A 15,848-nucleotide genomic window follows, 5' to 3' on the forward strand; every position below is an offset into this window, starting at 1 on the left:
TTGACTCTTTGGGGCTTCCGTAGGTTTCCAATCCAAGAGTCTAATGGTTCTCTGGTCGATCCATGTACGACCCGAACTGTGCGCTAAGTTTCATTTGTGTAGATAATTAAAAGTGTTGTGTTTTTCCCCCTCGCAGTCACTTTGTGAAGATGAAGGCGGCGCTGCTGGTGGAGCAGAGGCAGCTGGAGGACAAGACGCGGCTGGGAGAGGAGCAGCTGAGGGGGCTGAGGGAGAGCCTGGGGCTGGGCCTGGGGATCGGGATGGGGATGTCGATGGGATACGGACAATACTGAACAAACATTCAAAAAAAGGAAACCCTAAAGAGATGAAGAAGCAGGGACGTGGTCGCGGGAAGTTGATTCCAAGAGAAGGAGCGAAGAGGATCGAACGAGCAGCGGACATGTTCATAAAAACATTTAGAGAGGAAAAGTTTGACATTTTGAAATAAACGATTCACTTACTCACGTCCCCGAGTCTCCGAAACTCACCGTTTAACACGTTACATCCCGTCCTACGTTAGAGGTTACGCGCCAGACTATTTCTGAGCTGGTCGCACTTGTGACTTCCTGGACTTCCTTTTATGCTAAGCTAACTGTCTCCGAGCTGTAGCTTCATATTCGACAATCCGAAATGTCAAACTGTTCCTTTCATCTGTGAAAACAGGTGAAAAATTCAAAGGTGACATTTGTTTTTGTCACAGGAGACAAAACAATTCAGATCAGACTTTGAAAACCCAACAGACGCCACGATGTGATCCGGTGTCCAGTCCTTATAATGCACCTGTGCGTCAACGCGACACAGAGGAGGATGAGAGTGGAGCTCTCAGAAACAATCATCTAGAGACTTAAAACATCTTAAAATAACAACAAACACACCACAAACATATGGACACCTTTTCTGAGAGCTGCGTTTAGAGAGTGGAGAGCATGTGGATGGTAAGTACGGAGGGATCGACGGATTTACGGAAGCTGACAAGTTGTGATTCCTCCAGATTTCACCTCCTTATAAGACACTTCACCCTCTGCTTCAGGGGGGGGGGCACCAACGTATCCGCGGGACATCTGCATCGGACGATATTTGCAGGGAATAAGTTGATATTCCCCGACTTCAGTGGACGATGTTGACGTGAAAAGGGCTTTCGGAGCAGTTGTTTTCCCCAAATAATTCCCTTTTTCACGCGAAGAAGGTCCTTAAAGGGTTGAATTTGCGCTCCTTCTAAGAGTGCGTAACGAACGGCTGAATTACTTTTTATAATTAAGATAAAAAACGACAAAAAAACATCTGTACGGGTGCATCCCTCCCTCTCCGCTTCACACTGTGCCTGAAACACGTACTGTAAGAGTGCGCTAACGACACTAGCCTAACACTACGCTGCCAAAGACGTTTTCTCTCGATGAATGTGTCACGGAGACGCTGCTTTCTTTTATTTTTGTGTGTGTTTTGTATTTAAATCTCCTGGTTCAGAGAATCAAAGGAGACTTTTGTTTCCCTTCTGGTGCTACACATGAAGAAACCGTCGTTATTATCCGATGCAGCATTTACTACGTCTCTTTTCGTATTCCCCTGTTGCTGGCTGACACCTGCCGTGTTCTGTATCACCCCGCGTTATATCGTCATATCACTCCGTAACCCTGTTACTGTAACACGTTTGGAGTTTGAGACTCCGCCGACTCGTCACGCCGTCACGTTTGAACTGTTATGTACAGAAGACGCCTGTGTTTATAATGTATACGATGTGTATATAGTGTTGTTGTTTTGTTTTTTTGTGAGATGACTGGAATTGGTTGTAAAAAATTGGTTGTAAAAGAGGAGCGAGAAGACCGGAGGGAGTCGATGTTTACTGTATATTTTGCGGTTGGTTTGTCTTGAGACTTGTGATTTTTTTTTGGCGGCTAACTCCGTCTTCGGCTCGTCCCAGCGGACATTTTATTTACGCATTTAATATTTACTGGAGACTGTCGTAGTGGTAAAGAACGCTTTCTTGTTGAGGGTTAATTGAGAAGATCGATACAACTGGCATGACTGTACGGTAGTTTTAACGTAACGGCCGGCAGCCTATCAGCTTAGCTTAGCTTAGCTTAGCATAAAGACTGGAAACAGGTAAAAAGCCATAAACAACTTAAAAATGCTGCTTTTTGACGGTTTAACGAAAGAAATACCAAAACTAGGTAACACAGAATAACATTTCACAGACGAGAATTTGTTTTTCTATACTAGGAACATGTTGAATTTGATACTTCACAAGAGGTAGGTCCTAATTCTTCTTTAAAGCTAACATAAAGTTGTCCTGATGCTAAATTAAGGTAACGCTAGCTTATGTCGGGTATTTAGTTGTTATTATTATCAGTAACCCCTGTTTTCTGTAACTGTTAACAGAAATTAAGTCTAAAAGCTACAGACGCAGGTTAGCAGATTTAGCTAGCCTGCTTCTGGGTCGTAAACAGCTAGCCTAGCTACTAGCTTGCTAAAACAGCTAACCTGTTTCTGTGTTTAAGACTTCGGTTTCAGGTAACAACACTGAAACAATGTTGTTAACCGTAAGTATAAAAAGAACAGATGCTGGTTAGCGGTTTTAGCTAGCTAGTCATTTTTACATTGTTTTTTAGTACGGGTTCAACAACCAAGATATAAAATGGTAGTAAGATTTAGAGTTAAATGTAGGCTAGCTGTTTCCCTGTGTTTTCAGTCGTTGTGCTAAGCTAATAAGCTACTGGATTTACTTTAACATTTAACACACAGATGTCTGTACGGTCGATATGAAGCTACAGTCGCTTCAGTCGGTTAGCTTAGCTAAGCATAAAAGTGGGAAACAGCTATCCTGGAGATAAAACATGTCAATCTATGACCTTTTGACATTCATGCCAGCTGTTTACCTTTGTTTCTAGCCTTTGTGCTAAGCTAAGCTAAGCTATAGCTTTACCACATGGTGTCCATCTTCTCATGTTCATCTCAACAAAAGAGCAAATATCTCCCAAAACGTCCAAATATTCCTTCAAAATTAGAGTAAAGATCTTATATTTTTTGCAGTTTAAAGCGCCAAAACACGATCTTTTTTCCCCCGATTTGTGAATTCAATGTGCGCTCTTTCCTGCCTTCACGCCTTCTGATTCGCGATGTTGCCAAAGTCCCCCTGAGATTAAAGAGGCGTCCCTAAACCTCGCACAGCGCTGCCTGTCTGAGTAAATCAAAAAAAGTATAAACAAACAAAAAGCTGCAACCCAACAAGAGAGGGGAGGGGTTTGGGAAGAGGAAACGTGTGGATTTATCTGTTGAAAGGTCGAATCGCTGACGTCAAGTTAAAAAAACAACAATTTTCTACTTCATCAGTTTCACTAAAGTTCATTAAAAGTTACAGTTTTTACACTTTTGCTCTTTTCCTGCTGTTTTAACACCAAACAACCCTGAACTCTCATGTCCACGCGTTGCTCTGTCTTGTACATATCACGTGTATTCTACTATAACGGCCATTTTGTAAACTGACTGGAAACTTATCGACTTATCGACGAGAGGAGGAACGAAAGTCGCTCGTTGTTGAAGAGTTTATTTCTTCTGTTCGTGTTTAATTTTTGATTTATCGCAAAACTTTTTCTTTTGGTTGTAAAAATGCATTACAGAAAAAAAACTGTGTAACTGCAAAAACATGTGAGAGGAAAAACAAAGTACCATAAATAATAATAATAGTATTTTAAACTAGCTTCACGTCTCCTGTTGTGATTCACATCCTCCCGGGGTGAAGCGTCCCTTTATGCCGCTGCAGTGTCCGGTGCTGAAATGAGTTCCCTTCAGTGGGGGTGGGGGTTGGTGTTTGAATGTGGTGGGACCGTTAAGTAAATACGGCTGAGGGCAAATGGAGGTTGACGGATGATAAGTGGAAGTGCCGGAGCTGGAGCGGTTCAGCGGCTCCGTGGGAGCTGGAGGGATGTGGTGAAGAGACTCATTTGAGGGCAGTCAGCGCTCGAGCTGCAAGAGGAGAGCTCATTAAAGCGTATTGATGCTCCTGTGGCGTGCAGCGATCCGCGGGAGGCCGTAGAGACATTTTAAAGCCTCGAACCAGAGCTCAGACGTCAAATAACACCGCAGTGTTTGGACGGAGAGTGTTTGGATAAAGTGCCGCAGCAATAAAGACGTGAACGCACATTTAGTTTCAGCTTTGTAGTCTTGTCATGAGAGATGTTTTCATTTCTTACATAATGTTTTTCTTTTAAAGGTCCCATCATTTTAATAGATTTCATTCATTCACTCATTCATCTTTAACCTCTTGTTCCTGTCGGGGTCGTTGGGGGGGCTGGAGTCGATCCCAGCTGACATCGGGCGTGAGGCGGGGTCCACCCTGGACAGGACGCCAGTCTATCACAGGACACATAGAGACGAACAGAGACAGACAACCATTCACACCTACGGGTGATTTTGAGTCATCAATGAACCGAACACCTGCACGTCTTTGGACTGTGGGAGGAAACCGGAGAACCCGGAGAAAACCCACGCAGACACGGGAGAACATGCAAAGAAGTGCTGTAGAAATACTGTGAAAGCATCGAAACGCTCGCAACGCAGAGAAACGCAATTCAGAAACTGTGTCTTTAAACAAGCCGTCAGCACTTCCTGTACTGTTGTGATGTCACAACTACACTATATAAAAGTAGAAAGTGAAGCTACAGTGATGTTACAGTCATTCCCCGGCTGCAGTGACGGTGCAGAGACACAGATGCAGAAGACCCAGAAACGCTGACCAATCAGAGCAGACTGGTCTTTGTCAGGAGGGGTTCTTAAAGAGACAGGCGCTAAAACGGAGCGTTTCAGACAGAGGGTGAATACAGGGATATACAGACGGACAGGAGGAGAAAAATAATGTGTTTTTTAACATTAAAGCGTGTAAACGTGTTCTAGTAGAAACCCAAATACAAATATGAACCTAAAGGTTTGTATAATGTCAATAATTTGGGTTCAATTTTTATACATTTTAAAAAAAAAACTGATTTTGAAGTCTTTACCGTGTTAATTAATGAACACTGTAATAATAATAAAAGCACATTTTGTAATGTCGTACAGTTTATAACTCAATTATGAGATTGTAAGTAAAAAAAATTAAACTTATTTAGATTATAAAATATAATTTGAATCTTACTTTCATAATTGTTTTGACAATTTGATATTTTTCCTGCCTCACAGAGAGAAAAATGTTTATTTATTTATTTAATATCGATAAATATTAGTATAACTTCTCCCTTTCAACTGTTTTATGTTTGTTTTTTTAATTAGATGACACCGGGCACTGCAAAACATCCATAACGTCACAAAACCCCGTTTTAAATCTGTAAATCTAACTATTACTTATACTCAATATTATAAAATGTTATAAATGACACATAATATATATAAAGTAACATAATATAAGATGACACCGGGCACTGATAAAAGCCTGTTTTGTGTGATAAATGTGTTTTCTCTTGCACCCTGAGGTGGTTTCACATCCGTCTCTGGGGATAAACGACGTTTTAGACGATGACACACGAGGAGCTGTCGGCTGAGGGGAGTTTTTAACGTCAGACACATTCATAAAAAACTGGAAACGAGATAGAGGCGGTCGTGTTTGGCCTCATGGAGACAGGAGGGAGTCGGCGGCTGCTAACTAAAGAAAACATCTGTCGGAGAAGTGAAAAATGGAGGGAGGGCCTGACCCAGATGGAAGAACAGAGGACGGATGGAGAGAGAGAGAGAGAAGGATGATGGGGACGTGAGAAGAGCTTGAAAAGAGAGAGAGAGAGAGAAGGAGCTGGAAAAAAAGAGAGAGAGAGAGAGAAGGATGATGGGGACGTGAGAAGAGCTTTTAAAGAGAGAGAGAGAGAGAGAGAAGGATGATGGGGACGTGAGAAGAGCTTTTAAAGAGAGAGAGAGAGAAGGAGTTGGAAAAGAGAGAGAGAAGGAGCTGGAAAAGAGAGAGAGAGAGAGAGAGAAGGATGATGGGGACGTGAGAAGAGCTTGAAAAAGAGAGAGAGAGAGAGAGAAGGATGATGGGGACGTGAGAAGAGCTTGAAAAAGAGAGAGAGAGAGAGAAGGATGATGGGGACGTGAGAAGAGCTTGAAAAGAGAGAGAGAGAGAGAAGGATGATGGGGACGTGAGAAGAGCTTGAAAAGAGAGAGAGAGAGAAGGATGATGGGGACGTGAGAAGAGCTTGAAAAAGAGAGAGAGAGAGAGAAGGATGATGGGGACGTGAGAAGAGCTTGAAAAAGAGAGAGAGAGAGAGAAGGATGATGGGGACGTGAGAAGAGCTTGAAAAAGAGAGAGAGAGAGAGAGAAGGATGATGGGGACGTGAGAAGAGCTTGAAAAGAGAGAGAGAGAGAGAGAGAGAGAAGGATGATGGGGACCTGAGAAGAGCTTGAAAAGAGAGAGAGAGAGGGAGAAAGAGAAGGATGATGGGGACGTGAGAAGAGCTTGAAAAGAGAGAGAGAGAGGGAGAAAGAGAAGGATGATGGGGACGTGAGAAGAGCTTTTAAAGAGAAAGAGAGAGGGAGAGAGAGAAGGATGATGGGGACGTGAGAAGAGCTTTTAAAAGAGAGAGAGAGAGGGATGAAAGAGAAAACCTGGTGAAGGAGAGCTGAGGGTGAAATAACCCACATCCAAGAACAGGAGGAGACGTAAAGCAGCTAAAACGACTAAAAATGAGACGATTCTCCAGTAAAAATGAATCTTTTCAACACTCAAATATACAACAATATACGTATTTTTGTAAACAACCTTAATTTCAATAGATGATCTTGTTTACAAGTTCACCTGCAGGAAAAAATATCATTTAGATCCTTGAAGATGCACAAACAGGACCTTTATACATGCAGTTAATGGTCAGAGCGAGGGGGCTGCCAGTGGACCGGCGCCCCGAGCAGTTGGGGGTTCGGTGCCTTGCTCAACAGCACCTCAGCAGTGCCCAGGAGATGAACTGGCACCTCTCCAGCCACCAGTCCACGCTCCATTCATGGTCCACACAGGGACTCGAACCTGCGACCCTCCGGTTCCCAGCCCAGTCACCTATGGAATAGCATTAGATGTCACAGGTCGGTCTGACTTTAGTTCATTTAAACAGTTTTTTGTTATTTTATGCAACATATTCTCCCTCATATTATAATAACAACCCCCTCTGTGTCAAAACTAGTATGAATATTATGTGGAAACAGTTTGAACATTAAACTTTAAACCTAATTTGTGCCGTTTGATCGTTAACCGGACTGGATCACTGTAATCTCACACAACAAATAAGAACCAGAATGAACGAGTTTCTGTTGTGAGGTGATGAGAAACACAAGAAATCACCGTGGGAGGCAGAAAAGATGCATGAGTGGGACGTGTGCATAAAGAAACAATGCATCATGGGAAGGAATAAGGGAGTGAGAGCTGCAGACATGAACCAGGAGAGTGTTTCTCTGCACACACACTGAAAACATGGGGATGACCACCAGGTGTCGCCCTTTAACTGATTTAATCCCATTAAAGTGCATTAAAAACAGATTATTTTGGCTAAACACAAATAAAACAACATGCACGACACAGAAACAACATATAATTGTGTTATTTAAACACTCTGAAGGCTAAAACACATGTTTACCTCAGTGAAGATGCATTTACTGCAGATGTTAGTGTCTGTTTTTATCACTTCAACCTGTTTCATTGTTAAAAACCTTCATTATATTAACTTTTATTCTATTTTAATGATTTTTTTTAAAAATTATTTTACTTTTTTTCGTGTGTGGCTCCTTGCTCAGTGCTGTAAAACTTTTTTAAATTGTTTTTTTAATGTATTTTTTTACAGACATTTGTGTTTTCTTAAGGTTTTTTTGTAAGTTTGTTTTGAAAAAGTGCCACAAATTAAATTCATAAGTATCATTATGAGAAACCAATATTTTGGATAAGCTCTCTAAATCAAATTAAATATTTTTTATTTAATTAATCTCGCATTTATGGGAAAAAATGTGGCAGATTTATGAGATTAAAGTGGAAAATCTACGAGAAAAAAACTTGCAGAATATGAATAAAACAGTCGTTTCTTTCTTTTAATGAGAAAAATTAAACTTTCTCACTTTGATTCTAATACATCTTCAACTTTTTATCGTAGATTTGCTAGGTAATAATCTCGTAAATCTGCGACTTTATTTTATCGTAGATTTGCTAGATTTTAATCTCGTGAATCTGCGACTTTATTTTATCGTAGATTTGCTAGATTTTAATCTCGTGAATCTGCGACTTTATTTTATCGTAGATTTGCTAGATTTTAATCTCGTGAATCTGCGACTTTATTTTCTCCTAGATTTGCTAGTTTTTAATCTTGTAAATCTGCGACTTTATTTTCTCCTAGATTTGCTAGATTTTAATCTCATAAATCTGCGACTTTATTTTATCGTAGATTTGCTAGTTAATAATCTTGTGAATCTGCGACTTTATTTTCTCGTAGATTTGCTAGTTTTTAATCTTGTGAATCTGCGACCTTATTTTCTCGTGAATTTGCCACTTTAATCTTGTATATCTGCGACTTTATTTTCTCGTAGATGTGTTAGTTTATAATCTCGTGAATCTGCGACTTTATTTTCTCATAGATTTGCTAGTTTTTAATCTTGTGAATCTGCGACTTTATTTTATCGTAGATTTGCTAGTTTTTAATCCCGTAAATCTGCGACTTTATTTTCTCATAGATTTGCTAGTTTTTAATCTTGTGAATCTGCGACTTTATTTTCTCGTGAATTTGCCACTTTAATCTTGTATATCTGCGACTTTATTTTCTCCTAGATTTGCTAGTTTTTAATCTCGTAAATCTGCGACTTTATTTTCTCCTAGATTTGCTAGATTTTAATCTCATAAATCTGCGACTTATTTTCTCGTAGATATGCTAGTTAATAATCTCGTGAATCTGCGACTTCATTTTCTCGTAGATATGCTAGTTTTTAATCTTGTGAATCTGCGACCTTATTTTCTCGTGAATTTGCCACTTTAATCTTGTATATCTGCGACTTTATTTTCTCCTAGATTTGCTAGTTTTTAATCTTGTAAATCTGCGTCTTTATTTTCTCGTAGATATGCTAGTTTTTAATCTCGTGAATCTGCGACTTTATTTTCTCGTAGATTTGCCACTTTAATCTCATAAATCTGTGACATTTGTCTCTAAATATTACCCCCCCCCCCCCTTCCACGTAGTTTTCTTTTTTCATATTTGGCCCTAATACGCCATCGTACATAACTGACAAAATATTGTACATTATTTGTATTTATTTATTATTATTATTATTATTATTATACATCATTATTATGTTTTTGTCTTGCCTCATGCAGGAAGCTGAGGTAAAATTACATTTTTACATCATTTTTTATATAATTTAATATATTTTATATAATATATAATTTTATCATTTATATAATTAACTGAAACACAAAAGTCAAATTTCCCCCTTTTAGTTCATTATGAAAGGTTTATTTATAGATTATGCTCAAATTATGTTTCGATGCAGTGGAGACAACAGATCACCGATCAGTCGAACTGCTCCACTGACCCATTTGGAGAAGCATCGATGGCTCTGGACTCGATTTCATTTTCCTGACACAGACGAGGGTCAAGCACCTCAGTCAAACCGGAAATGGAGTGATTTGGCCTTCAAAATAAAACAATTTGCTATTGAATTTATGAATTTATTTCAGACATGTCAAAAAAAAGAATACAAAAGTACAGAAAATTAAATTAGTTCAACAAATAAGAGAAAAAAACAACATGTAAACAATTAATTCTGTCTAATGCATAAAACAAAACATATGAATGTCAACAAGTGTCCCTTTATTATTAATTTAACATGTTTAAGAGTTAAAACCTACATTATATTTTTAATTCTATTATATTTTAATGATTTTAAAATGTATTTTATTTTACTTTTTTCCTGTGTAGCTTCTTGCTATATAACTTTTTTAAATTGTTTTTTTAATGTATTTTTTTCTAGTCAAGCATTTTGTAAGTTGTTTTTTTTAAAAATTAGATATTAGTTTATTTAAAAGGGGACGGTGCAATTTCATAAAACACATGATTACACATAGTTAAAAAGCCAGAAGGCGAGTTTTCATCAGTCGTCCCCTGAACATGATGTGAAAAGGCAATTAAAATGTAAAAAACACACAATACATGTTCAAAATAATACAAAATACATATGCAAACACTTACTATACAATTAAGAAAAACACATCACAACAGAACATTTTATCATCAAAACAGACTCATCTTTGAGTGTTGGCAACTGTGCGTAGTGTTATGAATAAAGTTCATAAGGATCATTATGAGAAACCAATATTTTGAATAAACTATCAAGAAAAAATATGAATATTAACTTCAGAGGGGATTGAGATATTAATATAAAACCATTAAAAGCTATTTAACAAAAACACCAGTTGTCCCTGATATGAAAGACAGATGTAGAAACATTATTTTTATTATTTTATGTGTCTTTTGACTGATTTTTAGTTGATTTTCATCTTGAAAAACATTTTAGCAAAAATATTACATATAGAAAAACTGACCTGTCGATAATATTCAAACATGCAAATGTATTTAACACATTTTCTCATTATCTTAGCTAAATTTTATATCCATTAAAATTAAATATTTAAAGAAATTCCCCTCCCATAACGGTTTTTATAAATCTTACCTAAATGCATATTTTGAAACAGTATCAAATTGAAAACGAACCAAAACGATTAATTCATACAAATCTTCTCATTTCAGGACAAAATAGTTAAATCATTGTGTGTGTTCATGATTGTGTTGTTGTGTTTTGTATTATTAAACTAATTTCTGGTATTGTTTTGTTTGTGAATCCTGTCGTTTCTTGTTAAAAAATAAAAAACGGGCAAAACGGAAGTCGTATCTAACTGTATCTACCTTTACGCGGGCTTTACAGTGTTTTTAGTGGCAAAAACAACACGAACTGCGGACAATTTCACACTACTTCATCACTTTTGGCTGTCGAATCAAGATAAAAACGCCTTTTTGGCCCTCTTTTGTAAACATGTCGCGTTTTAAAACGGCCGTTTTTTTAAAAAACGGAGAATGACGCAGGATTTTTACGCCGCGTCAAGTTTACATTGCTGTTGACATAAGAAGAAGACGGTAAATCCGAGTCACAAGACTTCTCCGGTTCCCTGGAGGACGGCTGCGTTTCCTTTCTTTCTCCACAGGTAAAACGTTTTAAGCTAGCACCCTCCGTGTTTACGTAGAAAAGTAAAAACGCCCTAAAAGAAGTAGTACGCTCGAGCACCGTTGAGCCAAGTTACATACTCAACGGTTACATTTGGTCAGTTAGCCCCAACGGTTACATTTGGTCAGTTAGCCCCAACGGTTACATTTGGTCAGTTAGCCCCAACGGTTACATTTGGTCAGTTAGCCTTAACCGTTACATATGGTCAGTTAGCCCCAACGGTTACATTTGGTCAGTTAGCCCCAACGGTTACATTTGGTCAGTTAGCCTTAACCGGCACATATGTTTAGTTATCCCCAACGCTTACATTTGGTCAGTTAGCCCCAACGGTTACATTCTGTCAGTTTGTCACCGGAGCAACGGGCCGTTAGTGGTCCTACGACAAACTGACATAACAGAAGTGGCTCGAGCGCGGTACCGCGAAAGCAAAGTGAGCTCGACGGTTATATTTTGAGAGTAACGGCCCGTTACTCCGGTGACTAACCGGTCAAATATAAACGTTACTAACGGCTGAACGCTTAAGCCAAGCTAATACTCTCGCCCTCGTTAGCCGCGGTGTTCCTCCCCGGTGAGGCGTCTCTGTCTGCGGCCGTTTCACCCTCCAAACTCGAAGCTTTAGAGGAAGAATTGAAGCGGAAATGGTTGCGAAAACTTCCCTGTAACCGGAGATGTGCTGTCATTACTGGCTCTGTGATGACCGGGGTGATAGGACCAGCTGCGGGTGTCCCGACCGGGCTGTTTCTCAAACAATTCCCGGTGTCGGTTTTAATGAAACACGGCTAGGTGAGAAAACACGAAGGGTTAAAGCAGCCACTCGGAGCTTCGCAGTCTTTCGGTGACAATGTTTCGGTTGTTGGCCGGGTTGTATCGTGAATATGCCGCCGACGGTGACAGAGGTAAGCCCCGCAGTAGTTTAAGCCGAAGAGGCTGTCGTCGCCGCTTTGCTAACCTCTCTTTCTCGTGTTGTAAACAGGACTTGAGAGGATGGAAAACCCCGGGTACCGCACCGGGAGCTTTGACAGCCTTCATCACCATCACCCCAGTGAAGATGATGATGATGACGAGATGGTGGACATCGCGGGGGCCACACTGGACTTCTCCACCACGGACGACGACCCCCCTCTCAGCTCAGGTAAAGCTGCGCACATTATATCCTTGTTTAAGGGGTAAAGGACCATTTACAGCTGGGTTGTTTGCAAAACAGAGATATGCATATCCCCGTGGTTGCACACATGTTGCAGGAAAAGTGTGTGGATATCAAAAACATGATAAAATGAGCCTTAAGATCGCTTTGCATTTGCATTTTTAGGTGTATCGGTATGGCCGATGCATAGTTTTTCATTTTTATGCATTATCTTCATTCCTACCCTCACCTATGAGGACGAGGTCGCGGGTGAAGGCGGCCGAAATGTGTTTCCTCAGGAGGGGGTCTGGAGTCTCCCTTAGAGAGAGGGGGAGAAGTTCAGCATCCGCGAGGAACTCAGAGTAGAGCCGCTGCTCCTTTGCGTTGAAAGGAGCCAGTTGAGGTGGTTCAGGATCATCTAGTAAGGATGAACCCTGGGCGCCTCCCTAGGGAGGTGTTCCAGGCACGTCCAGCTGGGAGGAGGCCTCAGGGAAGACCCAGGACCAGGTGGAGAGATTAGATCTCCACACTGGCCTGGGAACCCCTCAGGATCCCCCAGTTAGAGCTGGTTAATGTGGCCCGGGAAAGGGAAGTTTGGGGTCCCCTGCTAAAGCTGCTGCCCCCCAGACCCGACCCCGGATAAGAGGCTGAAGATGAGATGAGATGAGATGAGATCATTTACAGGCGTCCACAGGCAGGTGTGTTACTAAGACGCCTTTTTGAAGTACAATAATTGTTCCTTTTTTAAAATTGAGACTTGTAACTTTTGTTTTTTCATCATTATGTCATTTTTTAAGATGTAAATTGAGGGAGAAAAAGTAGTACTGGCTCAAGAAATTCAACAGTCCGTAGCGTTCATCCCCTAAGGCTGAAGAAATACAACTAGGTATCAGCATCGGCCCTAAAAAAAATCCATATCGATTGATCCCTAATAAATTTCCCTGTTGTTGCACAAATGTTGCAGGAAAAGTACGGGGATAGCATCAAAAACATGATAAAATGGGCTGTAAGATCTTTAAGAAACACCATCTGTTCATTTTAACTGTTTAAACTTAATCAAACGACACTTTTGGTGTCTGGAAAGCTGCTAAAAGTCAGGAAAATGCACAAACTCCGCTATTTCATAGTGAAATCTGTGGGCAACCAGGACGAAGCACTGGTTAGACTCCGGCTGGGGATCTTTGTTGCATTTCATACCTCATCCACACGTTTTCATTTTGTCTTTTATTGCCTAGTATCTTCGGTAATATAATATATTTTATTATCCGTTTTAAATTCCAGGACCTGCCACTCTGTAATGGCCCACTTGTTTGTCTTGGTATTACATTAAATTGCAGGTAGCGATAAAGGTTTCTTCAAACATCATAAAACTTTGCTTCCTTTTGAACCTGCACACGTTTTGTTTGATTTATAGCCAGCGACCTGTTTTCCTTCCTCTGTTCAGATTGGTTTAAGTGGGTTCAACCTTAAAAATAAACAATAAATCAGTTCAAGTGTTTTCTATTTATCTATGCTCTCGTCAAAGCCACTAGACTCCATTTGCAAAAAAATGGCAATTTATCTTCAGAGTTTGCACGGATGCTTGAAAACCTTTAAATGCTTGAATATTGATGTTGTGTTTTGGATAAATTACTTGAAAAAGTGCTTTATTGTATCCCTATTTCTTTGACAACAAATAGTTATAGAGAGAAATATGATTTAATGTCTTATTCTTCTGGTATTACGATCAGTTTTAGTTGTTTATAACCTAATAATTCAATCTCTTTTAACGTGATTTTAGTAAAACAAGAGTGAAATGATCATTTTCGATTTATTCGTAGAAAAATGTAATTTACCACAACCGTAAGGTGCTGAAAAAGCTTGAAAATAGACCTTGAAAGTGCTTGAAAAGTGCTTGAATTTGACCCAGGAAAAGGTGTACCAACCCTGTATCTTGCAGAACACACAAGTTGATGGTCCACCAGTTAGTTTCTGTTCTTAAGTTAGTTCGTTTGTAAGTTCCTAAACCTTCAAAACGCCAAACTCACACAATAAGACAAACAAACTAACTGATCGACGCAGCGGCAGACCAGCAACTCCCGTATTCTCTGAGATAAAATGAGCGCTTTTGTCAATGGAGTCTGGTGGTTTTTCACGAGAGCATACAACGCCTGCAGTCCTCCCCGTGTAAACGTACACAGGGCTGTCTGACGGCTAGCTAAAACTGCAAAAATATTCTAAATATAGCATACTCTCAATCCGTTATTGCTCTAAATACGTTTAGCGGCTCCCCCCGTCCACAGAAGTATTGCTAAGCTTTCTTGTCCGCACTTCTTTGTGTTTCTCCAAACTGGGGGCACGCCACTGTCGTCTCCTGAACCTCAAAAAATCTGAACTATCCCCTTTTAAGCTTTGCGGCCTTTCACGAGTCAGCACTTTAGCGACAAGGGACCTGAGGTTGTTGTTTTGTAACAGAAAAATCTACAAATGCTAGTGTGGCTAACCTCAGATTTTGGAGCCATGACACAGGGCTGCTACAGAGTTGTTGATCCCACATTATGTGTCATTATTGTCCTCAAGGTATTTACCGTAGAAGTGCTTTTCATGGTAGAATATTCAAGCATAACAACATGAGAAGAGCTTATTTTCCCAGTCCAGCCTGTGTCTGTTAGAGCCCTAAAGTCTGCTGTTAAGTTTTATCTGTAATCTCTGGCTGCAGTGAGTGTGTGTCACATGCTTTCAGTGAGTCGTCACACGTCGGAGTAATCAGTAACCACGCATACGGAAACATATTGAATAAGTTTGGTTTGCCCTCACATCAGAACATGAAAACAACCATTAAAGTGAGTTATAGTGTGGTGTTTGTGGGAGTCGCTGGGTGAGTACTGGCTCTTTCTGCACCAGGGCTGCCCGGTTACTGATGATGTCACTAATGTCACTGCCTCCCCTTTAATACAACAAGCTCCAAATGGCCCGATGTGACTCACAGTAACTTTCCCCGCACAGGGAAGAGATTTATCTCCCGTTAATGAAGAAGGATCAGACGGCCGTTTTGCTTACGTCATCATGACGTCGATGTAAGACCTCAACCGTTCACTGGGGCGATGCCTCGGGTTCAGTTAGAGCAGAGATCCTGAAGAAATGTGGAGTGAGAGAGTGAAATATAAGCATGTAAACTAGAAAGGTAAGGACAGTTTGTCAACGAGCATATTTGGCTTGGGAGCAGAGGTTTGTCTTTGTCTGTAAAGTCTGCAGCTCCAGGCAGCAAAGTTATTGCTGAGTCACCGGTCTCCTCAAAGTGATTGAGCTTCCTTAAAGACAGCAGGATTTTATTTTTGCAGAAGCAGGGTTGGATGTTCTTCGGTAACTAAACGATGAAGCTTGATGACATTTTTTCAGCTGCAGAGTGGAAAGGACTTAGGCAATATTTTCAGCTTCATGTCTATATTTTCCCGAGCTGCGAGCGAATTAATTAGAGAAGTCCAGGGTTAAATGTGTTAATACCGGCCCTGCTGGTAAATTAAATAA

General features: G+C 40.2%; 2 protein-coding genes across 4 annotated transcripts in view; both read left to right on the plus strand.

The window, feature by feature from the left end:
• The window catches only part of shroom4 (shroom family member 4), a 90,099-nt gene extending 86,527 nt beyond the window's left edge, over nucleotides 1–3,572 (plus strand). For both annotated transcript variants that reach the window (XM_083937603.1, XM_083937604.1), the window contains one exon: nucleotides 137–3,572. In XM_083937603.1, the coding sequence (XP_083793729.1) occupies nucleotides 137–293 (157 nt within the window). In that variant the 3' untranslated portion in view covers nucleotides 294–3,572. The remainder of the gene's footprint in view (nucleotides 1–136) is intronic.
• Nucleotides 3,573–10,914: 7,342 nt separating this feature from the next.
• Nucleotides 10,915–15,848, plus strand: part of clcn5b (chloride channel, voltage-sensitive 5b) — a gene marked incomplete at its 5' end in the record, with an annotated part of 41,843 nt that continues 36,909 nt past the window's right edge. Inside the window, 2 exons of one of the 2 annotated variants that reach the window (XM_083936707.1) lie at nucleotides 10,915–11,198; nucleotides 12,192–12,350. In XM_083936707.1, coding sequence (XP_083792833.1) covers nucleotides 12,203–12,350 — 148 coding nt within the window. Of the gene's footprint in view, nucleotides 11,199–12,059; nucleotides 12,115–12,191; nucleotides 12,351–15,848 lie in introns of those variants that run through there. The other variant, XM_083936706.1, reaches the window with a different exon arrangement.

Source organism: Echiichthys vipera, assembly GCF_963691815.1.
Source record: "Echiichthys vipera genome assembly, chromosome: 22".
Classification (NCBI taxonomy): domain Eukaryota; kingdom Metazoa; phylum Chordata; class Actinopteri; order Perciformes; family Trachinidae; genus Echiichthys; species Echiichthys vipera.